General features: G+C 45.1%; 1 protein-coding gene across 8 annotated transcripts in view; it reads right to left on the bottom strand.

Moving 5' to 3' along the window:
• Fhod3 (formin homology 2 domain containing 3) overlaps positions 1–25,254 on the bottom strand; it is a 426,147-nt gene that overhangs the window by 231,997 nt on the left and 168,896 nt on the right. For all 8 annotated transcript variants that reach the window (XM_028867156.2, XM_028867157.2, XM_037197014.1 and 5 more), the window contains exons 4-5: positions 11,917–11,984; positions 5,140–5,245 (exon numbers count right to left, since the gene is read on the bottom strand). In XM_028867156.2, coding sequence (XP_028722989.1) covers positions 5,140–5,245; positions 11,917–11,984 — 174 coding nt within the window. The remainder of the gene's footprint in view (positions 1–5,139; positions 5,246–11,916; positions 11,985–25,254) is intronic.

Below are 25,254 nucleotides of genomic sequence, written 5' to 3'. Positions count from 1 at the left end.
AGGAGTTTTACGACATAGCTCTGATAAGGACCATGTCAGACGTGCTCGTGACCAATTAAGATTTGCTTTCAGCAAAATGATCACATGAAATTTCTTCCCATGAGCCAGCCGTGGTGTTGCGTGCCTTTGATTCCAGCACTCGGGAAGCAAAGACAGGTGGAGCTCTGTGAGTGTGAGGTCAGCCTGATGTATGTAGTAAGTTCTAGACCAGCCAGAGCTGCTGAGTGAGACCCTGCCTCAGGAAAAAAATTCTTTGCATGAAACCTGCCAATCAAGGAGGCTTCTCTTGGAGTTCCACCAGAATATACAGCTGGCCTATGGTTTTCACACATCTTGCTCTTTTTCCTCTAAAGTCTATCATGGATGTGCAATTTCTAAACATGGAATAGAGTATCCAGAAGGCACTGGGCATCTGCTTAAGGGCAGGTTCAGTCTCGGTCTCCTCATCTCAGCCTCGGGGCCTGATGTGGCATGCGGCCCATAGCAAAGGCTTGGTAATGTTTGTGGAAAGTTTAAGTTCCCAGGAATACACCACTCGAGGTCCTCCTTCCATAAGCATAATTGTGAGGTATAAAATTCCATGGTACATTTATATTAAATAATGGCTATCCTGAAAAACTGTAGATCATTAGCTATAACCATCCAAGAATAACAACTCAGATAAATATTATTTCTCCGTGTTGCGCAGCTAAGACCTCTTCTCAGAAGCCTGCTCACATTTGTGGAGAGCGCTTGGCTGCCTGTAACTCAAACCTGTCTTTACCTCTCAGTCAATAGACATTCAATGGAATGGAACCAATGCCTATGCCTCCATGTAAAAACAACTCAGGCATGGGGCTGGAGAGGTGGCTCAGTGGTTAAGGGCACTTGCTGCCCTTCTTGAGGACCCAGGCGCAATTTCCATCACCCACACTGTGGCTCACAACCATCTATAACTCCAAACTCAGAGGCTTCAACACACTCTTCTGGCCCCTGTGGGCACCAGGTACACGTGTGATACATAGACACATGCAGGCAAAACACATAAAGCTTAAAATACACACACACACACACACACACACACACACCACCACCACCACCACCACCACCACCACCACAGGTGAACAGGGCTGAGTAGGAATGATCACATTAAATTTCTTTACGAATAATTAGAGTGATCTAAAAGCAGATACAGACAAGTGCTGACTTCTCCACATGTTGCTCCTTCAGGCCTGTAGGGGCCACATGTGGCCTCATCAGGCTGAGCTCCTGAGTGACTCCAGAGCTAACCTCACACAGGAATGAGTGACCCCAGAGCTAACTTCACACAGGAATGAGTGACCCCAGAGGTAACCTCACACAGGATAAGCTGGTCTGGAACCGCCTTGCCATTGGCATGTTGCTTCCTAAATGCTGTTTGGCCTGGTTTTGAAGCCAGTCAGTTCCCCTTGCTAAGGAGACCATCGCCTTCCAGCCCCCGCCCCCCATCACTGTCCCACAGCTGATGTCACCATGCACATGCCCTGATCATCCCCCGGACACCGGTGGGCCTCAGAGCCTGCTGAAGTAACCAGCCCCGCCCTGTTGGTTACTCTTCTCACTACCGTGATGGAACACACCCGACAAAGCAGGTCAGGAAAGAGTTTGCTGTGGCTGGCAGTTGGAGAGCACAGTCCCTTGTAGCGGGGACAGCGTGACAGCAAGTGTGTCTCTAGGTATGACAGCAGGAATGTGAGGCCCCTGGACACACTGAATCCAGTCAAGAAGCAGAAAGAAGTGCTGAAGGCTGGCCTGCTTTCTTCTTTCCACTTCATCTAGGAGCCCAGCCCATAGGACAGGGCCACCCACAGTCAGAGTGGGTCTTCTCTCCGCAGGTAAAGCTCCAGAGGTATATTTCCTAGGTGATTCTAAACCCACTCACGTTCTCAGTGAAGCCCAACGGTCACACCTACAGGCCTGCATATTTTACTCCACCTGTTCCTTCCCTCAGAACCACAATGAAGATGCTTGACCAAAGTCCCCACTCCCGCCGCTGCCCGACAGACCCTGGGGTGCCCCGTGTGGCCCTGCATGGTCTGATGTGTTCTCACCAGAAAGCAATAACACAACCATAGAACTTCTGCAGGCCTCTTTCTCTTGGTCTCCCTCTGCCCCTCCTCCATTCCCAGTCCAATGTAATAGGATTAAAACATGGCTGGGCGAACAGAAGCAATTGGAAGGTTATTCTTGACTGTGAGTGTCTGGCAGCAGACTGCAATGTCAAAAAAAAAGTGTCCACAAGAACTTTGTTGAAGACACAGAAGAGTGACTCAACACGTGGGTTAGGAAAAATGGTAGCTTCCTTGTATAAAAACAAAAAAGTCACACCCTAAGGAATCTGTCATTTATATGCTCCCAAAAGGTACTTTCCCTGGCACGAGTTCCAGCCAGATACATCACAGTGCATTGCTGAGTGAACACGGTTGCCTGGTTATGGCCCATCTCTTGAGACTCGGTGAAGACAGGGCAGGCAAAGAAGATACCCCCTTCTGGGGAAAACAAGATACTGGGACGTGGGGCGGGCAACTACCCACTTTCCAGGGAACGCCTGGCAAGTCTTCTGGTCTCCAATAAATGGACACTATTGGAAAGTAAAATGGGAAGGACAGACGCTGGTAGTGGGGATGGAGCGTTGTGCCTCCTCACATCTTACAAGCGCTGCCTACTGCAGGGTCTTAACTGTTGCCATTTTCTATAAGAGAGTAAAGCATCAGGTGCTTTCCAGATCTCTCTGGGTTGTGAGTGGGCATTCTCACAGTAAATTACTCTTAGCATCTTTCTGGTCCAGATCAGAACACTACAAGTTAACAAACCTCTCCAAGCTTCAGGATGAACAGTCATTATGGCAGAGAGTCTAAATGGAGCTTCTGATGCCCTCTACAGTTGTTGGAGAGCAGAATTTGCCATATGCCATGCTGGGACCTTATTTGACTACTGAGCTCTACCTGCACTCTTACAAAGATTCCCTGGGCAACACCAAGGCACTCACTGCTGCTTCCTGGGGGGGGGCTCTTCTTGGTCACACCAAGTTTTCTCTTCCTAACACCCTCCATGTGGCCATATCTAACAGCCTTCAGGCCCAAAGCCAGAATTTCTATCCAGCTCCTCTGTTAAATCCAAGAAACTAATCTCCCACTTTCTCTGCCTCCCTTGCAGCTATGAGTGATCAGGTGATCCATTTATAACTGGGCTGGGGTTACGATAAAATTCTTATCCTATCTGATAAATTGACCCAACTACCGCTGGGTCGATTTTTTTTCACCCAGTTTTGAATGTAATGGGAATAGATGCTTACACATAAGAATCATACATATATAATCCCAGAAGAGGGACAGATGAATAAAAAAACATATGGATGATTATGTTAGTTCCATATAGCTTTCCTTATGTCTTAGATTTTTGTTTTGTTTTTTGTAAAATTAAATGATGAATACTTGAAACAGTAACACATATACATAGAGTCAGTTTAGACTCATTATTCATAATGAGACATTTAGGGTATATTTCCTGTGTCATCTAACTTACAACTTTCTAACTTAGGAGTGGGGGGAACAAACCAGTGGAAGTACACTTCCCCCTACCCCATTTCTCTGCTTTCCCCTAGTCTGAGTAGAAAAAAGAGAACAAGGTCCAGGGAGGACTTGTCCTTTCTGACACAGAGACAACTACGACCTTTGGATACAATGCAGTATGCAGTTTGAGTTCTGTGTGTGTATATATACACCATCACAATTTCCATGTAAATGATTTAATTATATAAAGGACAGAAGCCATGCATCTCTACTGTCAGGCATCCTTCCGGACAACTGGTTCAAATCTGTCTCGAGCCCAAGGAAAGATGGAAGGTGACAGGGGCCAACCTGCCATCCCTACAGAGAGTCATAAACACAGCACAGAGAACAAGGCTAAGGAAGGCATCCTCTCCTACACATACGGCATTTATCAAAGCAAACCCTGACAGTGAACACTGACTTGAAAGTGTAATCAGGGATCTCTCCCTGGTGCCGTCTGCTGAATGGGTTTTTTAGTAGCACCAGACAGGTCAGGAAAGCTGGACGAGCATGAGCTCGATGATAACACAGGACATAAGGAAGCGTTCTCAGGGCAAGCAGCCCAGCTGCTACCTCAGTCGGCTCTAACCACGGGCATCTGATATTAAACCACACATCTCATGTACTTTCCCTTCATCCAAGGGAAAACTAAAAGATATTTGTGGCTTTTTAAAAAATGAACATCACCATGATATTTGTGGGGTCATAGTTACTCACACTGAAGGGACAGGAGAACCCAGAACCATCGTGGCCTGGGCCAGGGCCTAGGCAGAGGCTCTGCTTGGCCATGCCCAGGGAAAGTGACTTCCTTCAGCACAAGCACTGACTTCTTTGGGTCTTGCTTATTCCCAACTATAAACTGGAGATAATATTGACTTATATGAAATGTCTCCTTTCATATAAGGTGAATATAATCATTTCTGCCCCACCTGCTCAGCCCACAGGCTTGGGAGAAAACAAGATTTTTTAGCAGAGGGGCACAAATCACCACCATCATAAAAGACCATGAACTCTGAAGAGTGGCAGGAATCTGTGTTCCAAAGTCACCCATGCACCAATTTGTACACGAGACTATAAGGCAGCAATTAGAATCACTGCTTACAATGCAAGTTCCCAGGCCCACCCGAGGCCTATTAATCAGAAATAAGAAGCCATAGGGAGAAATGTGCATTTTGACAAGAGCTCCTCAGGGGACAACTCAAATTAAAACAAAACAAAACAAAAAAACAGATTTTTTTTTTTATCCATCCTAGAAATAAATCAGGTTTTAGTTTTGGGTAGCTTTGAGCTAAAATCAAGAGTTCTATCTGAGCCCAAACAGTGTGTGCCCCTCCTTATCAAATAAAGGAACGCATTGAAAAAAGTGAATCACCCATTCTATGTTCTTAGCAACCTAGAAGGAACTAATTCTGCCCTGACACCAGTTACTACTAGGAGTTGACAAACTGATGAGTCTTTCCTCTCTTATCGCAGATTTCTTGCAAATCTCCCAGCCTGCGAGCTCCTGAGAGACACCCTGGCCTCTGCACAGCGGGGCTGCCACAGCAAGTCCAAGCTGCTTAGGACTCACCCCTCAGGATGTAGTTCTGATAGTTCTGGTCCGCCTCAGCTCCCACCTTGATCAAACACGTCAGACCTTCAGCCATGACAAACTCATGCACCAAATCCTTGTCATCCTAGCAGGAAGGAAAGAAAGAAATGAAATAATTTAAGGTGCTCAAATAGGTCCCTGTTCACCTTATACCCAAGCTATACTGTTCAAATTTTTATAAACCATGCTTTATCAGTAAGAGAGAAAAATAAATAAAATGACCCCTTAGGAAATTCTGCTCAACTCAAATGGCGCATCGAGCCCTTTTAATTTTTTTATTTGAATTTTTTTCAGACAATGTATTTCCTCCCAGATCCTCCCCACCTTTGGATTTTTGTCTTGTTTTGAATTGTTTTGTGTGTGAGATTTTTTTTTTCTTTTTTAGAGAGGGAGGGAGGAGGAGAGAGCGCGTGTGCACGCACACATGAGTGAGCACCTAACTCTTGCCAAAGGAATTTTACAACTAGCCCTTTGCCCTGTCATTTGCCAAAGCTCCATTATTGCCTTCTGGGTGATCAAATAAAGACAGAGCCAATGAATCCCTTGTGTGTCCGGAAGCTTTGCAGCACTCTGCTTTTCATTCTTCAAGATCCCCCAGGCCCCGGGCCCCGCAGGACCCAGTGTGCTGGCAGCGTGAAGCTTCCGTGGCTTTTTACTACAGGAAGCATCCAGTAACCATGCAACCTTCAAGAAACACATTCTCCTGTCCCGGCAGATGTCCTACGGACAGGAGTTTCAGTAAGAGGCTTGTGAATGCTGCCTGTCAAGCTAAGGAAGCCCCTCCTCTGTCTCTTGCCTTCCATGGCTGGCAGCATGGAGAAGGAAGCTGAGTGCAGAAGCAGCCATTCACCTGCAGCTGCCGGCCAGCCGTCCAAAGGGCTACCTAGGCCAGGAGAAGGCAAGACATAGAGAGGCAATTCACCCTCCATTAATAAACCAAAGTAGGGTGTATGCAACATAACATATAAGTGAAGTTAATACCAAAGACTGTCATATATCACGGGTATCTACTGCTGGGGGATGTCTATCTGTACGCTGTGAATATATGTTGTTCCCATTAGTTAATAAACAAGCTGCTTTGGCCTATGGCAAGGCAGCTTAGAGGCAGGCGGGAAATCCAAGGAGAGAGACAGAAAGAGAAAGGCAGAGTCTAGAGAGACGCCAGTCTGCTGCCCAAGGAGCAACATGCCAGCAGACTGATAAAGCCATGGAACATGTAGTAGAACATAAATTAATAGAAATGGGTTAATTTAAGATATAAGAGCTAGCTAGCAAGAGGTCTGCCATAGGCCATACAGTTTGTAACTAATATTAAGCCTCTGAATGATGCCTGGTAAGCTAGTGATGTTCAAAGAGAGCTTTCTAGATAGACTGGACAAGGGATCCTTGGAAGCCCATCTGAGAGCCTCTCAGGAACTCATCAGACCTGCAAACTGCCTGGCCATACCCCTGACCAAGAAAGAGGGAGCTGCAGTGGACAGAGCTCCCTTCCTTCCAGACCCACCAACCCACCCTCACCATAATGTTAAGACCATCTGGGGAGCTTTGAAAGGACAAGGCCGCAGGACTCTCTGCAGAAGCAGTGGATCAGAACTGCTGAAATGAGACCCAGGCTTGGGAAACAAAACACTCTTGGCCAGGACCGCTGGACTATGTCTGGCCAGCCCTCAACCTGGGCAGTAGCTGTCAAACCAAATTCTGGGGAGCCCTGTGAAATAGATGTTCCCACTGCTGCTTCCTTCCACTGAGATGGGGAGATCCCCTGGGCTAGACAGTGCCTTGTCTCCAGTGCAGGTGGGATACTATGGGAACGTCCATACTTCGTTATAACAACAGAGCAGAAACTTCACAAACAAACCCCGGCAATGGGAATACAGAAAGACAATGGAGTGACAGACGACGACGGAGACAATAGTGGCAACCATGCTTTATCAATAAGAGAGAAAATAGGTGACCTGGCACAGTTCTCCCGTCTCGACATGCAATCAGCCCCTTTCTTTATTATATGACATTTTTCCAATTATATGGATGGGAGTCTTGAGCTAAATGTGGGCAGACACTTCCCTGGGAAGTGAGGTAGTGAGAGGCAGGGTCAGCGCCAGCTAGGGGGCAGGGGGAGCGAGGCTGCACGTAATGAAAGACAGCTGTGTGAACTCAGACTTTGAGATAATCATGGCTGGGGAAGAAAGAGAAAATGGGACAGTATCACGAGTCTTTGGAAAATTACTTTACACTGGTAGGTATAAAGGATATAAAAAATAAAAATAAAAAACCACTTCTCCTCGCCCCCCTCCCCGTCCCCTTTTCCAGCAGCGTATGTGAAAACTGGACATGCAGATGAGCTCATGTCTAGTCAGGAGGGTTTTCCAAGCATGTAACAAATGTTTATTGCTTTAACTAAAACTCGGTTCACACATGACTTCATGGTGAAAAAGTGTGAACAAGCTCTCAAGAAACCTCTCAAGCTAATCACTAATATTAATATAGCAGAGAACTGAGTGTCTGGCAAAGTCACTCGGAAAAAAACACTGGACAGGCGAGACGGTGTTCGTGAGAAGAACTCAGACCCTTGGCTTACATGCGTGGACCCATGGAGATAAGGCACTGAGGAAGCAGATACTTGCGGATAATAAATGTGGAGAAAGTCTTCCAAGTTGGCAGTGTCCTAGATTTTAAATACATATCCTGAAATACATAGGCACTAGCTCGAGGTTCTTAAGACACTGGCTTCAGACTATTATGAAATTAAAGTGTCCTCACCAGCTGATAAGATTACTGCCACATTCCAGAATTTTCTGTAAGAGCTATTCACTAACTTGTGATTTTTCTTAACTAATTTTTTTTTTTACATTTACTTTGTGTGTGCATGTAGATGAACGCATGTTGGAGCATGTGACGCCACATGCAGGCAGAGGTCAGTGGACAGCTTCTGAGTCTCCCTTCCATCATCAGAGTCTTTGGGATCTGATTCAGAGTTTCAAGCTTGGCAGCAAGTGCCCTTGCCCCCTAAATCATCTCATCAGTGCTGGTTTTTGTTTTGTCTTGGGTATGGCTGTTAGTATGAATGCCTATTAGTCAAAGAATAACTCACTACAAATGACCAAGGTCTCTATTTTTTGAGCTCTTAAAATTCGAGTTTCTAAAGAGACTCCATGCCTAGAAAATGCAAGCATGATGAAGATACGGACCCAAAACTATGCAAGGCATCCGTCACCCAAGCCTTACCCAACACGCTGCCTGTCAGATCCAGTCAAGCCCTAGCATGGCTGCTACTGAGTGTGGTTTTGTGTGTGATCCTCAAACCAGACTTAAAACTCCTGCTGCCATGCACCTTCCTTGTCTACACAGCACTAGCCTGCCTATTCAAGAACCATTCCGGGAATCAACAGGACAATCTCAAGGGATGCACACCAAGGAACAGACTGGTACAAAAACTGTGTGACCAGTCTGAAAAAAGGTTCTTTGGCTTTCTTTCTGACCTTTCAATTTAGGAAAATCTCACTGTCTCGTGAACATGGGTGTGAATGAACTCACAGCAATCTTGTTTTACCCATCATTCTGTCTTCTCCTGCTACACAACCTGAAGCAATTCTCAGACTGTGTATCAGTTAATACATTATTTCTGCGTAGCTTCCAACTATAGCAACTTTAAGAATGGGTATTCATAAGAAATATTTTAAGGTTAGAAAAACAATCAGACAATCAGTCAGTGCCCAAATTTCCAACTTCTTCATCACTATATTTATACAAGATGTCTTGGTCAACTATTGTCAGTTTGGCACAACTTAGTATTACCTAGGAAGAGGGAACCTCATTCAAAGAATTACCCAGATCAGACTGACCTGTGGCCATGTCTGTAAGAGATGGCCATGATTGGTGATTGATATGGGAAGGCCCAGCCCACTGTGGGCAGCACCATCCCTAGAGAGAGATGTCAAGCTATATAAGAAAGTTGGGTGAGCATGAGCCAGAGATCAAGCCAGTGAACAGCATTCCCACATCTAGGTTCCTGCCCTGATTTCCTTTAATGAGGGACTGTGACCTGGAAGTGTAAGCTGAATAAACCTTTTCCTTGCATAGGTTACTTTTGGTTAGAGTGTTTTATGACAACCACAGAGTTCAAACCAGGACGAGATCCAAGTAAGATCCACATATGTTAATTCATTTATATGAATCTAAAACTCAGTAACCTCTATTAACTAATCAATGGAAGAAAATGCCCCCACCCTCATTAACTTACATGTTGAAGAAAGTCGTTCATCCTTTAGAGTAGCCCCCAGTCCGGATTTGGCACATCATTTGATGTTTAACATGTGCCTGTGTCTTCAATCATCTGTAGTTGGATTCATGTCTGAATCCAGGGTTGATTTGTTGGCTTGACTACATCATACTTTATATTTCTACAGAAGGTACCTAATGTCTGATGGTACTTGGTTTCTGTCATGTTAGCAACTTTTGTTGCATTATTAATTCATTAATGGATTCATTAGGAGCCACAAAACAGTGGCATTCTGTTTTCCCTTATTACCTAGAGTCTTTCTACAAAGGCTTCCCTCTTTTAAAAGAGACTTCTTTTTACCTTAAAGTTTAATATGAAAAGGCAAGAAGAATTTGAGATTCTAAAAAATTGCCCTTTTCCAAGTAGCTAGGCTACCAGCATCCACTGCCTAGTCATCTTTGTCTCTCATTGTTAGTTTTTAGTATCCTTATGAATGTTTCCATCAATTCAAACATTCTCAGTGCATCTGGATCCATTTTAACTATCATCCTTGTTTATGTGTGTTGTCCTGACTCTGGGTAACCTCTGAGCAACCTTTCAACTTGCTTCTGAGATCTTTGGATAAGAATCTTAGTATTATAAGATAGCTCCCTGCTATCCTCCATGTGATAAGAGGATACAAGATTATTATAACATGACAGAGGAACCAGGCTTCCAACAGCAAACTCAGGCTGTGCGAGACAAGAGGACATGTCCTCAGAAATGTCCACCAGGAAATGGATCCCATTCTGGGAAGAAGTGATAGCAGAATCCCATTGCAGAAGAAGGACAAGTTTTAAAGAGGAAGGTAAGAATGTGTGGGTGAGTTAGATTTTTTGACCCACCGTTTTACCTACTCCCTCTAACCGAGAGAAGCTCACTCTGGCTAAAATCATCATTGATAAAGAAAATCTTCTAAAGGATTAAACAAGAATTGAAGGGAAGTGGAAAATTAGTGAACCTAGACAGACATACTCTGTGCAAAGGTTATCTTCACAACCCACAGCCTCACTCTGCCCACTGATGTCTCTCGGGTATCTGGAACCTGACCTAGCTCTTCACTACACTTGTGATTATCTCAGGCTAGGGATAAAGGGAAGGCTTGGTACTGAGTGATAAGATGAAACTGGTGATGAGGGACTTGTGTGTGCACAAAGGAACATACAGTAGCAGGCTTTACAATACCCAAACTGGAATTAAGTGAACCACCCATCCAAAGAAGAATGAACAGAATGCCTTATGTCCCCTGAATGAAATACAGCCCCGGCCAGATCTACAGTCACACCTACACCAATTCACCCTTCATAAACAAACCAAAGTAGGGCGTATGCAACATGACAACATATATGTGAAGTTAATACCAAAGACTGTCATATATCATGGGTATTTAATTCTGGGGAATGTCTTCTGTACGCTGTGAATATATGCTGTTCCCATTAGTTAATAAACAAGCTGCTTTGGCCTATGGCAAGGCAGCTTAGAGGCAGACGGGAAATCCAAGGAGAGAGACAGGAAAGAGAAAGGCAGAGTCTAGAAAGATGCCAGTCTGCTGCCCAAGGAGCAACATGCCAGGAGACTGGTAAAGCCATGGAACATGTAGTAGAACATAAATTAATAGAAATGGGTTAATTTAAGATATAAGAGTTAGCTATCAAGAGGTCTGCCATAGGCCATACAGTTTGTAAATAATATTAAGCCTCTGAATGATTATTTTATAAGCGGCTGTGGGACGGTGGGGCCAGGCAGGACTGGAGAAAACTTTCTGGGTATAATCTACCACTAGGATGGAAACATGAATGCACACAAGGAACAGTAAATGCAACCATTGGTAGAGAGAAGACCCAGATGTGGAAAGCAGGTGGTAATTTGTCGGGGGTGGGTTGGGGGGGGTCGGGGAACAGAACACACGTCTTTAGTTACACTCAAACAGATTTTATTTTTAAAAACAGGAATATAGAAAAAAAATTTGATTAAGTTGTCTTTACTTTTTGTACTTGAAATATTTGACATAAAATATTCTCCTCTGGAATTCTGATCTAATTTTCTTGGGTGTGTGATATGTGTACATGTATTTCCATGTGTGTGGACACACGTGTATAGGAGCATGAGGAGGCCAAACATTGACACAGCGTCTTCCTCAATTCCTCTCCACCGTATATGTTGAGGCAGGGTCTCTCACCTGAATCCAGAGCCCACCAGTTCTTCTAGAGCAGTTAACCAGATTTCCCTAGAATCCCGTTTCTGCCCGCTGAGCACTGGGAGTCCTGGCAGGCCATCGTGCCCACCCAGCCTTTACCTGGGTGCTGGAGATCCAAACTGTTCTAGTTCTTGCCCGGCAAACACTGCCCACTCTCCCGTCCCCTCAGCCCCGACCTGTAATGTCATCTAAAAAGACTTCCCTATTTGTAATGAACACAGGTATAACCTTGTATGAATCTAGTTCCCCAGCAAAGCAAAAACACGACTGTAGTGTTTTGGCATTTGGTTTTCCTTTTTACCTGAAATATCTGCTTCAGCGAGAAAAGGGCCCTTCTTAGATCACGGCCGCTGGAGTTGTACAGCTTTTCTGAAATAAAGAATACAACAATTAGTTTAGTTGACTCAATGAATGTTGTAAACATAAGAAATTATGAAGGATGACATATTCTACCAGAAAAAAATGACTCAGGTAACCTCAGCAGTGTGAAAAATGACTCAGACCCAGGCCTGGTCTATTAGAGGTGCCAGGGAGAGGCTACCTCACCACATCTTCCTCCTCAATACAAGTGTGTTTCTAGGGTTTGACAGACTGTTTCCTGGTTTGTGGATATTTCCACTCAGTGGCCAGCTACACCGGGAAAACCAATGCAGTCCAAATACAATCAATTTCAAGGAAATAGTTTGTGTTAAATTGGGAACTTGTGTGATAGAGTGGAACATGGAATCACTTAGAAATCAGGGACTTGTGTGAATAGAACATAAAGTTACTTAGCACCTAACCTCTTAGACTGTGGCTTACAAACCCTCATGGGGGCAGGTAACTGAATGAGGAGTGTACACGCACGTGCGCACACACACAGCGCACTCACACACACACACACACACACACACACCAGCAATAAGAGGTTTTTGAATACACAATAACTAAAACTTGATTCATAATCAAACAGACAATGAATTTCAAGGTGTGTCTGGCATCACTTCCTCTGCTGTGTCCCATGACTTTACTGCAGCCTGGACTCTGAACACATAACATAAACTGTCTGCACTGTGTATGGTGTCATGCCCCACAACACCAGCAAAGGCTTTTTGAAACGTTCCAGCTCAGATTTGAGACAATTGCGTGTCATGAATTCTAGTGTTCTTAGTATAAAATTCCTGGCAACACAATGATTTAATTAGTAACTAGAACCGTGGTCCTGAGCAGGATGCACCTGCTTTGCATGTTAACTCTGAAGCGACAGGCCCTGAGAGACTTGGAAGCAAGTGGCGTTAAGATGCAGCATTTTCATGGAAGTGGCGACTTAATTTACTCAATACTTATCATAAAGCGCTATTCAGCATATAGTTTCTTGTATGAACTCTGGTAATTGAAATCTTTCAAGAAACTAGTTCATACAAATTATTATAATCTTATGGACATGGAAATACTTGTAATCTTCCTGGTCCCCCTTTTATTGGCTCTATCAGTCTCTCTTTTAGCTTTGATATTGATCATTTGTGTCTAATTACCTTTTGACTAATCAGCCTGGGTAGAGTCCCAGCAAACATGTTAGTCTTTTCACGAGTCAGCTACGGGTTTCCTTGGCTTTCCTATTCTTTCTGCAGTTTGGGTCATTGATTACTGGCTTCTTTGTGTTTACTTTAGGTTTCAATTGCTTTTTTCTTTTCTAGTTTCTACTTTTAAAAATAATTTTTGCTGTAAAATAGCTAACTAGAACTTTTTTTCCCCCTAGGGATTGAGTGCAGGGTCTCCAGCATGCTAGACAAGCACTCTCCCACTGAGATATATCCCCAGTTCATTTTTTTTTTTTTTTTAGTTTCTTAAAGCAGGCCCTTCATTAATTGGTCTTATGTCTTTATTTTTGAAAATCAGCAATGATTCTCTGATTTCTTCTAAGCAATGCTGGAGTTGTTTCCTATATATTTTGACATGTTTACTTTCATTCAAATTTTATTAATAGTGAATATTTCATTAAATTCAAATGTGAAGGGGCTAAAGACATGGTTCGGGCATTAAGAGAACATCCTGCTCTTCCATAGGACCCACGTTAAGTTGCCAGGACTCATGTCAGGTGACTCATAACCACCTGTAACTCCAGCTCCATGAGTCTTCAGAACTACATGGTCACCTGCATATATATGTGCACATGCACGCACACACATGCACGCACACACACACACACACACACACACACACACACACATACACTGTAAAATATAAAATAAACCTTTAAAATCCAAGTATAAATAACCTAATCCTGTAACTGTTTGACTTGTGGTTTATTAGAAATACATCACTAATTTTTAAATATCTAGAATTTTTCAGATGTCAATTTCTTGATAGTCAGAAAATATGATTTTATGGTATCAGTTTCTCTTAGATTTAAAGTATATTTTATGGCCCAGAATATCTTGGTGAATCATTACTATATAGGAAAGGGCATGTATTCTCTCAAAATTAGGAGAAATGGTTTATGAATATCCACTGGGTCAAGTTACATGATAGTGTTGATAAACTCATGCACACATATAGAGAGAGGAGGTCTCAGTATGTATATAGCCTTGGCTGGTCTGAACTCACTATGTAGACCAAGCAGGCTTCAAATTCACACATATCCACCTGCCTCTTGGTCCTAAGTGCTGGGATTCAAGCCATGTGCTACCATGCCTGGCTTTTTATATTCTTACCGGTTTTCCATTTACTCATTTTATAGACTGATATGAGAGGACTGCTGAGGTATTCAACTAGCAGGCTGGATTTGTGCAGTTCTGCTTTTAGCTCCATGAGTTTTTGTGTTAGCTGCTTTCTATTTCTGTTGTTAGATATGTTCACACTCAGGGATGATATGACCTTCGTTCATCACCTTTTATCATCATATACTGTCTTTATCCTTGGTAAGTATCCCTTATTTGAAAGACACTTTTCTGGTATCAATATGATCACTTAGGTTTAGCTTTCTAAAGCTTTTTAAGCTCTCTACATAGAGTTTCCAGTGGACACCATTGCATCTTACTCTTATACAATCTGATGATGCATGCGTTTTTCACGGTGCTGGGGAACTGAATCCAGAACATTCTATGTACCAGGCAAGCACTCTACCACTGAGTTACATCCCAGCCCTCTATTTTTAATGAGTGTCGTGTTCCCATTGCAATCTTAACCTCTGGGGCATCGCAGGTGACTCCACAATGCACAAGGACAGAGACCTCAGAGAGGTTCCAACACTGATTCTCACCCTTCAGTAAGAACACATCCTCTAGAAAAGATCAAGGCGTCTTTGAGAGTTCTCCAAACTCCTTGCTTCCCTTTTGTCCAGGGGCCACTGAATTTAAACAAACTAAAATTCCTTTAGAAGGAACTTTTTCTAGTCTGGCATCTTTAATTCCACAGTCATTTGTTTAAATACTTTCTATTCCAAACAAAGCAGTACAAAACAGCATTCTTCCCTAAGAATGACTTTTCTCATGCAAGAGAACCCACTTAGAAGAAGATTCTAATTTTTAAAGATTTATTCATTTTTATTTATGTGTACAGGTGTTTTGCCTGCATGTATGTTTGTATACCACATGTGTGCAGTGCCCACAGAGACCAGAAGAGTGCATCAGATCCCCTGGAACTGGAGCTACTGACAGTTGTGAGCTGCCATGTGGGTGCTGGGAATTGAACCCAAGTCCTCTGTGACAGTAACACATGCTCATAACTACTCCAGCCCAGAGTCACAAAATTTTAATATAGCTTTTCTTAGTATCAAATATCAAATGAACAGCTGAAATCCATAGTAATATTCTATATTTTGACTAAAGTATTTTCTCAGACATTCTGTTTTTGAATTCCATATGCTACAGAGTGTAAGGTGGACTTTATGCCAGAAATCCCACATGTGATCTTTGAGAGACAGTTTTTTTTATCCTTCAGACAAATGACTGGTAGCTGCTTCATGTGTAGGTTCAGGGGCCCCTCTCCTCAAATTCTCCAAAACTGTAATCTTCTTGCACAATCACCATGTGAACAAGCATCACACACCGGCCCCTCTGTCACAGGAAAGCCATGGTGGAGCCGCCTCTAGTACGTGTGAAACAGAAGTCGTATCTGTTAGTTACTGTCTTAGTTAGGGTTTATTATTGCTGTGAAGAGACACCATGACCACAGCAATTCTAATAAAGAAAACATTTTATTGTGGTAGCTCCCTTACAGTTCCGAGGTTCAGTCCATCATGGGGGGGGGGGGGAGCACAGTGGCATGCAGGCAGACATGGTGCTGGAGAAATAGCCGAGTGTCCTACATCTTGCAGGCAACAGGAAGTCAACTGACTGCCACACTGAGTGAAGCTTGAGAAAAAGACCTCAAAGCCCACCCCACAGTGACACACTTCCAACAGAAGGTGTGGCCCAGATTAAAGGTGTGCCATCTAGCCTCGTCCAAGGAGACCACACTTCCTCCAACAAGGCCACACCTCCTCATACTGCCACTCCCTCTGAGCTTATGGGGGCCAACCACATTCGAACTACAGATATTTCCTGGTTGTGAAAAACGTGACAGGCTCAACTTCAGGGAGGAAGTGTTTATTTAAGTCCATGGTGTGGGGTGGGTGCCGCCCATCGTCAGGGAAAGATGGAGACGTCCCGGCAGTTCTCACACCTTATGGTTCAGAAAGCAGAGAACTCGGGCAAGAGGCAGGGCGGATCGTAACCCTCAAAGCCCACCATGAGTGACCCAATTCCTCCCGCCAGGCCCCACTCCCCAAAATTCCAAAATAACATCACCAGTTCCAGGAACCAAGTCCTCAAACACATGGGCCTGTAAGGGAGGATCCCCATCCACTGTCTTTGGAAAGGCAATCCATAAGACATTCCTGCTCTAAAGAGAGTCATGGCCTCTCAGTTCAGCACTAGATTCAAAGTCACCACCAAAAGCCCCTCTGCCTGACTTCACTGCTTGATTGCTCTGGGCACACATTTCAGGAAGCACCTTCCACCCAGAGACTCAGGAAAGATGACGAAACAAAAATGTTTGTAAATAATGCAACATTTGTTCTTTGCAGAGGGTATAATCCATGCTGGTGGACCAGAATCCAGGAGGCACCTTACTAGGTCAGACTTCCTACCCAAACCCAGACACCCTACCCAATGGGTAATAATGTTGCTCAGCTGAGACGATACTCCAGAGAACCTACAGACCAAAGCAGAAGGATTCCTTCCCACAGCCCAGGTCCTGGTTTTCTTGCCTCATGGCCAACTGCCACCAATTAGTGGGAAGTGTGGTGTGAGTAACAAGTTCAAGGAACCAGGCATTCTGTCTGTGTCAAGTCTAGGCATCCTTATACGGAAAGACAGACTCACCATGGCTGAGTAGGTTCACCTTCATCCTAGAGTGGAAAGGACCCCCTGGAACAGTGCCCCCCAAAGGCTCTACCCTTCTTAGGTCCATTCTGACAGAACCCCACCACTTCTCCAGAAGCAGCTGTCTACAAACTGGCAGGTCTTCTCACACAGAATGACCGGTAGCCATGCTGTTCCCTATGCCTGCAGTCTATCTCTGCCTTCTACAAACGGTATTCGGGGTCTCCCACGTGTGTTTGGGGGCAGCAAGTTCCGGGTGCAGACATGCCTTCAGCCTACGATTAGTTGTGCTGAGTCAACAGGGCAAAGAAGACAACCTTGATGTTTGGAGACAGTAAAGACCAGAACTTTTATAGGCAAAAAAGGTGAGAAGACTATAATCCAGTTAATCAGTGAATGAGTGTGGAGAAAGAGAATCAAACTGCATTCAAAAAGGAAGGGGAGGGGAAAAAGTATATCTAGAATATCATGTTCCATCCCATAAAGCCACTGACTTTAGGGTTAATGATTACAAAACACACACACACACACACACACACACACACACACACACACACACACACATATTCATTCATTCATTCATTCATTCATTCATTCATTTATTCATTTTTGCCAAATGTCAAACCCAGGAACCAAGAGCTTCACAAGAAAATGTGGGACAAGACATGGGAGACCCTTCTTTGCTGAGGGATACAGGGGCCTTCCTTCATCCTGGGCTGTTATTTGGAGATGTAGTCGCAGGCAGGATGACATTCACACCTGAAGTTCCGTGTGCATCGGCTAAGGAGAAGGAAACCTTGGTGGTTTTTCGGATGAAGACACAAGAGATGAATGCCACTACCGTGAGCTATGGAGCCAGTGGCCAAGCTTGGGTGGCCTTCCTAGATGGAAGGCACTCAGTCTAAAATCCTACAGGCACCTGGTGAGACCTGCATGGGACATTCGTCGGATTCACAGATGGCAGGAGGTGCAACCTGCCTCACCCTGCAACTGTCACTTCATTGCATTCTGATGTCTTAAGGGGGGGGGAGCAGTGTTGTAGTATAAACTTTACCTCTCAGGTTTATTTATTAAACTTCATTTTCAGAAAACAGAATTGTCTTTAATGTGCTGTATTCCTCGCCACTGTGACAAGATGCCAGACACAACCACTCAAGGCTCCCAGTTGGCTCACAGGTGGACAGTGTAGTCCGGGCCACCTCCGTGTGGACAGCATGGCAGAGACGGCAGTTCTCACTGGAGCCTCAGGAGAGAAAGGCAGCGGGGTCCCAGTGCAGCCACAGTCGGGAAGCAGAGAGCAACAGGTGCCGAGGATGCTCTGCTCACTTTCTCCTTTTTAGTCAGTCCAGGACCCCAGCCCACAGACTGGTGACCCCTACATTCAGGTTGGGTCTTCCCTCCCAATTTAAATCTCTCTAGAAACACCTCAACAGATACACCTAGGGACATTCTCCTAGGTGGTTCAACATCCCATGACATCGACAATCAGCATTAACCATACCTGATATTTCTGTAAATCATTTATCCCAGTAATTTTAAAAGCATTCTGGAGTCAGAAACTGTTACTCAAACATCACATATACATTGCAGGAAACAAAATATTCAGACACACAAAATGGGACAATTTCAGAGGACGGGTACCTAGAAATTTCCTGTGGGACTTTGTGGGGTTCTTCCATTCACTGCAGAGTAAAAATCTTTATCTAACTCCTTATCTCCATTTTTCAGATAAAAATGAAGGCAAAGAGGTCACTCAGGTCCTGGTCTGGGGCTGAGATTTGAGGAGAATCTTATGGAGAAGAGCAACTGAAAATGGCTGCTAGATGGAACTGGCCACATGCTCTGTTTGCACAATAAAATAAGGCAAACACCTGAGCAGCTGAAACTGCTCATATCCTAACTAGGACATTCACATATCACCATGCACTTTAGAGAAACGCGCAGAAGGATGGAAGTGTGGCCCCTCCCTTCTCACTCCAGTCCTGATGCTGAGTAGTGGCTGCCTGTGCCCTCCAACTGTCTGAGAGGCCACCAGCCCATCAGCCTGTAGATCAAGAAGCTACACATGAACAAGACCCTTCAACTTTTTAAGATCTATATTATTATTATATTATTATTATTATTATTATTATTATTATTATTATTGAATATGAATGCATGTATGGTGCCACAGTGTGCATGTATGGGTTATAGGATAATTCTATAGAGTTGGTTCTTTACTTATGCCTTTACATGAATCCCAGGGATTAAACTCGGCTCACCAGGCTTTCTCAGCAAGTGCCTTTACATGCTCAGTTACCCAGCAAGGTTTTCATACTTGACGGACTGAAAAAAAGAATGCCCGAGAAACCCTCATTTAAATCCAGATTCCCTTGGAGTATAGTCCCACCTTACACAGTTCCTAGTGACGCCTTTAGATCAGTCCTGTGTTGATTGTCTACTAAGACTGGGGCTACCAATGAGCATAAAGACAGTGGTAGCCATCAAATGAGTTGACAGCCTGTGGAGGAGACAAGCATGCCTCCAGATCATGATGATGTCATATGAGAAGCAATGACAATGTTTAGGAGCCCCAGGGGAAGGAGGGACAAACCCTGTGGGCCTGGAGCTGGGACCTGCAGGGGATCCTGAATAAAGTCAGCTAGAGCAAGAGGCTGTGGGCAAGAGGAAGAAAACACAGCAGGCACACAGCCAAGCAGAAGCAAAGCCGCACACTCAAAGAGAATGCCCACTCCAACACAGCTGGCCTATGGGTAGGTGGGCACCCTGTCATCATCCAGACCAGAGGAGAGACATGGGGACAGCCGACCCAGGAAGGGCCTCATGGGCTGGGCTGGGTGATTCCAGCTGTGTGCTTCCTGGAGCATCACAGAGGGCTCAAGAATAATGCAAGCAAGGAGAGGATGGGGATCTAATGAGATGGGACTTCATCAAGTTCATCGCCTGCACGGCTGGCCAGCACAATAAAACTGAACAGGAGAGTAGGCAAGAGCCAGAAACTAATTAAAAGGCTTTAGAGAAATGGACACTGGAGGAATATGGGTCACCAGACCTTCTCCCAAGATAATGGAAGGCTCTCCAGAAGACAATGTAGGGTTGGAAGTAGCCTCATCCCCTAGAGTTTATAGCCCAGAATGGAGTTCACTTTATTTGTCCCCAGGGGAGGATCCATGGACCAATGTCACAGGTCGATGCATGCTCCGAGTGCCCAGAGAAGAGGGTACCACTTTTAGTGCCTCGGGCATTCCCAGACTCTTCTATTTACCCCTAGAAGGGTAATTTGGACTCCTTCTTTCTTTCCCCCAGTCACTGGCCACTTAGTTCTATGACAAGAGATAAGGCAAGCAAAGGAGTGAAGAGACCCTTGGTGGTGCCGGGGAGACAGGCCAGTGAGAAAAGTACTCACCATGCAACCACAAGGACCTGAGTTCAAATCCCAAAATCTATGCAAAGCCAAGCGCGCTAGTACACATCTACAATCCCACTACTCCTGTGGTGAGACAGGAGGCAGAGACAGGAGAATCCCTGAAAACTCATGGACCAGCTAGCCTGGGGTCAGCAGTGAAGCTTGAGACAACAAAGAGACCATTTCAAACAGGGTGGAAAGTGAGGACCACCCAAGATTGCCTTTTGACCTCTACATATACATTGTGGTACACATGTCTGCATGCACACACACACACCCACACACCCCAAATACCCAGGGCATGACTCAGTTCTCAGAAAGATGGCCTGTCAGCCAAGAAGACAGCTCAGTATTGCTAGTACCAGGCTTCAGGGCAATGCCAGGGGCAAGAATTTGTCCTTAGCATAGGACAGCTCCTAAGAAGTTGTTGGAAGAGGGCTACAGATGATCTTCAGTTGTGCAGTGATGTGTCTAGCTAATGGACTGCCATTGCTACCTCCTGGGTCCCCTCCAGATCTTCACCTGTCAGGTGGTTACCTTGGAAACCCACTTCCCCATCCTCAACTTCACTGAAGAAAGCAGCCCAGAAAAGTTCTTCGTACATCTATACTCAATCAGTTCAAGAAAACAGTTATCCTTCAGAATTTGAAGAAGTGAGTTGGCCTTGGAACCCTAGTAAAATAACGTTTCCAAATCCTCTCATCTCTGTCTTCAGAAACCATCCATGATCAGAGGTAAAGCCAGAATCAGCTAGAGTAGACTAATGAACAGGCTGAACATTCTGTCTCGAACATGCCCTTTTCACCCCCAGGATAAAAGAATGGTGGAGAGGAGGGTCCTCAGAGATCCTCAGTCCTTCTGCCTTTCTTTACAGTCCAAAGAGAACCCCTAACATGTTCCCAACGTGGCCAGCTGTTTACAATGTCCCCCCAACGGGCTGCTGGCCCCACGACATCATTTGATGTCATCTTAAGTGGTAGTCTAAGCCCGGAGGAGCCCAGTGATGAGATTGAGTTGGGTGGTCTTGGCTTCAGGTCTTCCTCTGCCTCTAGCAAGTGCTCTCTTTCTCAGTTCTGTGCTTTGTTAACTGTCCTGCTTTCTTCCTTTTCACACTTCATTTTTCTCTTCTCCATTAATTACCATCTGGAGATCTTCAAATATTGACTTCAGCATCAGCTTTCACACTGCCTTTAAAAGATTTTCAAACTAACTTGAACTATTTCAGGCTTCTATATTTCTCCTTCTACTTCATTCCTTCCCTGGACTCCTGCTTCTCCTGTGTGTGTGTGTGTGTGTGTGTGTGTGTGTGTGTGTGTGTGTGTGTGTGTGTGTGTGTATGTTCACATGCCCTAGAGGCCAATATTAGCTGTTTTCCTCTATTAGAACTGCCTTTAAAATTAAATGATGTATGAGGGCCCAGCCCATTGTGGGCAGCACCATCCTTCAGGCAGGTAGTCCTGGCTATATGAGAAAGTAAGCATGAGCTAGTGTGCAAGCCAGAAAGTGAACCTCCATAGATTCTGCCCTAGTTCTTCCCTCAGTGATGAACTGTGATCTGGAAGCATAAGATTCAATAAATCCTTTTCCTTCTCAAGCTGTTTTTTTTTTTTTTTTTGTCGGTTTTTGTTTTGTTTTGTTGTTGTTGTTTTATCCCCACAACAGGATAAAATGGAAACATAACACCTCCAGAAATAAACCCAAGGTTCTGCGCTTCCCAGGCACAGGACTCAGGTTTGTGGAGTCTCCTCTTGCCATCTTTCTGGCTCCCTGTATGATAAGAACACTGCTTAAGCTCAGAGCCTTCTTGACTTTGCAGGTCCTCAGCAAGGCACCATCACTGCCTGGAAGACAGGGCCTTTGTTTGCTGAGGTCAATAGATCTTGACAGGGAAAGGCTCTCCTTCCCTGCTCTGGACACTCTGAGAAAAAGGGGTAGCTGTTGGGTGTTGGAGAGAAGATAAGGATCATTAGCTGGGGTCAAAAGGGAACAATCTGACATCAATCATGTCACCTAGCAGAGATGGTGACAGAGCTCAGGAGTGCACCTGCCCCTCGCCAGGGGGCCAGGGCTCTGTCTCTCAGTGCCCTTCAAGGGAGGAGCAGCCATTCACCCAGGGCAAGGATTGTATCATGCAAACAAAACGGAACCAGAGAAAAGATCCCATTTTAAAAGCCCAGTTCTAAGGAGAGTTTATTCACTAGCCAACGGGGGGGGGGGGGGCCGGAAGAACCAAAGAACCATGAGAAAAGAATATACTGCTATGTTTCTATGATTAAATACAGCAAAGTTAAATGGTGTTTTGTTTTGCAACAAATTCACACCCAACTGCAGCTTTAGACACCTAGGAGAATGAGCTGCATAGGTGTGGAGCCCAAATTCTGGCTACTTCCAGCTGTGCGTCCTGCATAGCCTCAGAGAGCAGAGGTGACGTGGTGGGCCCCAGATGATCTGTTCTGCCCTCACAGCTACATGAGCCCAACACACTTGCAAAGCTCGCAGGGACACAACTCGGATGCTGTTTCAGATTCCGGGGGGCTTCAACCTCAGAAAAGATGAAAGGTGCCTCGAGTTAGACTCCGTGTGTCGCAGCCCACACTCCCCAGTGACACATAACGTTTATCTGAAGTCAGCTCCCACCGAGAACCAGAAGTACAGCGGGGTCCATAGGAAGATGACGGCATGAGACGATGAGCCATTTTGTTCAAAGGGTACTCGAGAGACTCTAGGTTCACCCAGGATGGTTGAGCTTCAAGTGAGATAACTTAGCCTGAAAGAGGCGGAAGGACAGCTGTCACAAGTCTAGCAGGAGAGCACACTAGCCATGCTCCCGGGGTGCATGAGCCAAGCTCTCAGGGGTAGGAGTCATACCATGAGCACAGTCCTGACCCCCTGTCAGCTTTTAGAAAATCTCTGCGTCTCCAGTTTTACATTTGCAAAAGAAAGCATTGGCGCTCGTTATACTATTAGAATGGCTGGCAGTAAAAAGTCAGGCTCTATCGTGGTACAAGACCCCAGAGCAAACGGGTTCCATCCTCTGCTTGTGGGATCTGACATGGAGCAACTGCACTGGAAAGCACTTTGATAGTTTCTTATAAACAGAAATAGACACCTACCCCTGGGCCCAACAGTTCCACTCCTTGGCTGTTCCAAAGGAAAAAAATGAAAACTTATCCACATAAAACTATGTCATGCAGATTCACAGTTGCCTTACTCACAATAGCAAAAATCTCCTGGAAATAGTCCAACAGGTGTCAGTTGGTGAGCAGGTAGACAAGCTATGGGACACTGGTACAAGCAGAGCTAATTAGCAATACAAACACTACTGACACATGCCACAACATGGACGAGTTTCCAAATCACACTAAGTGGAGGGAGCCAGACGCCAGGAGTGTGGATTGTACAATTGCATTTATATAAAGTTTTGGAAAAGACAAATACGATCTTCAGGGACAGAAAGCAGATCAATGCTTGTCTGGATTGGGGAGAGGGAAGGTTACAAGAAAGAGGCGTGAAAGAACTTGAGAGGAAATGTTTTTTGTCTTGCCTGTAATAGTGCATGCAATTGTCAGAAGTCATCCAACTGTGCATTTAAAATGCACTTAAAATCTTCTTGCATGTAAATTATTCCTCAGTAAAGTTGATGAAAAAAGAGAAGGTTGATCCTAGAGTCCATAATTTGGCTCAAGTTCTAACTCTTGAGAGACAAACTTACTTAAAGTAACTGCTTCTGAACCACACCAGACATAAGGGTTATAAGTGTCTACAAAGTGGTCGCAACAAAACATCCATAGACATAAAGCCGCACATGCATCACTGCCATGAAAGCAGCCTGGGAAGGCACAGAAGACATGGCCTAGATGGAGAGGCATGACCTCACACGCAGCTCTCTCATGCTGGATCTGAGGGGAGAAGAGCCATACGGAGCACCGTCCAGCACAAACCAGTACTGCTGTCAGCAGCTGCAAATTGTCACGGCGAAGACACAGACAGGAAGGAGTTTTGTTGCTCACTGCCGAGTGTTTGTGAGGAGGCTAGTCTAACAAGATAGCCCAGAAAGGTACACGAAGGACTCCAGGAAATGCTGACAGGGAGAAGCCTTCAGCAGAGGCTTCAGGGGCCCTTCCAGCAACAGAAGAGCCCCAGACAGATGTGAAGAAGTGAGTGTTCCTAGGGTCTAGGGTCAGTGAAGGCAGGTGTGGCTCTCCTAGCTGAATAAAGTGCACACTAAGGAAAGCGTCAGTCTGGGGTGGCTGCCCAGCCATGTCCACTCCTCTGGATCAGCCACAGACAACTCCCGGAGGGCATCAATCATGTGCATGACAGGTCAGCAGAGTTACACTTTCTGATATTCACTCAACCACTATGATGTCCATTATGCACCCTGCTCTGGGTGAGGCTTCGGGTTCACTGAATGTGGCTGGGGTCCTTTCACAGAGATGTCACTTGTCAGCAGATCAAAGAATTCCCATGACGCTCTCCTCCTGCTCCTCAGCCCACTTCTAGGACTCAGTTATCTAGGACTTCCTTCCCACACCAGGGTCTGTATCCCCAGAGGACCAGCTCCACATTGGCAGCTGGACTGACTCATCCATGTAGGAATGAAGGGGAAGCCCCTGGGGGCAGCAGCCAGGAGGATTTTCAAGGAATAGTAGAGAGCAAAAGCTAAGAACTGTTAAGAGACTGTCGAGGCGGGGGAGATCTCTTAGAGGGTAAAGTATCTGCCTTGTAAGCATGCGAACCTGAGTTTGGTTCCCAGAACCCATGAAGGGCAGGTGTGATGATACATGACTGTAACCCATTGCTGGAGAGGTGGAGGCAGGTAGACCTCTGCAGCTTCCTGACCCACTAACCCAGCCTACTTAGTAAACTTTAGGCCAATCACACACAC

This window comes from Peromyscus leucopus, chromosome 19, assembly GCF_004664715.2.
Source record: "Peromyscus leucopus breed LL Stock chromosome 19, UCI_PerLeu_2.1, whole genome shotgun sequence".
NCBI classification, from domain to species: domain Eukaryota; kingdom Metazoa; phylum Chordata; class Mammalia; order Rodentia; family Cricetidae; genus Peromyscus; species Peromyscus leucopus.
The sequence above is the reverse complement of the archived record's forward strand: the minus strand, read 5'-3'. Positions and strand labels throughout refer to the sequence as shown.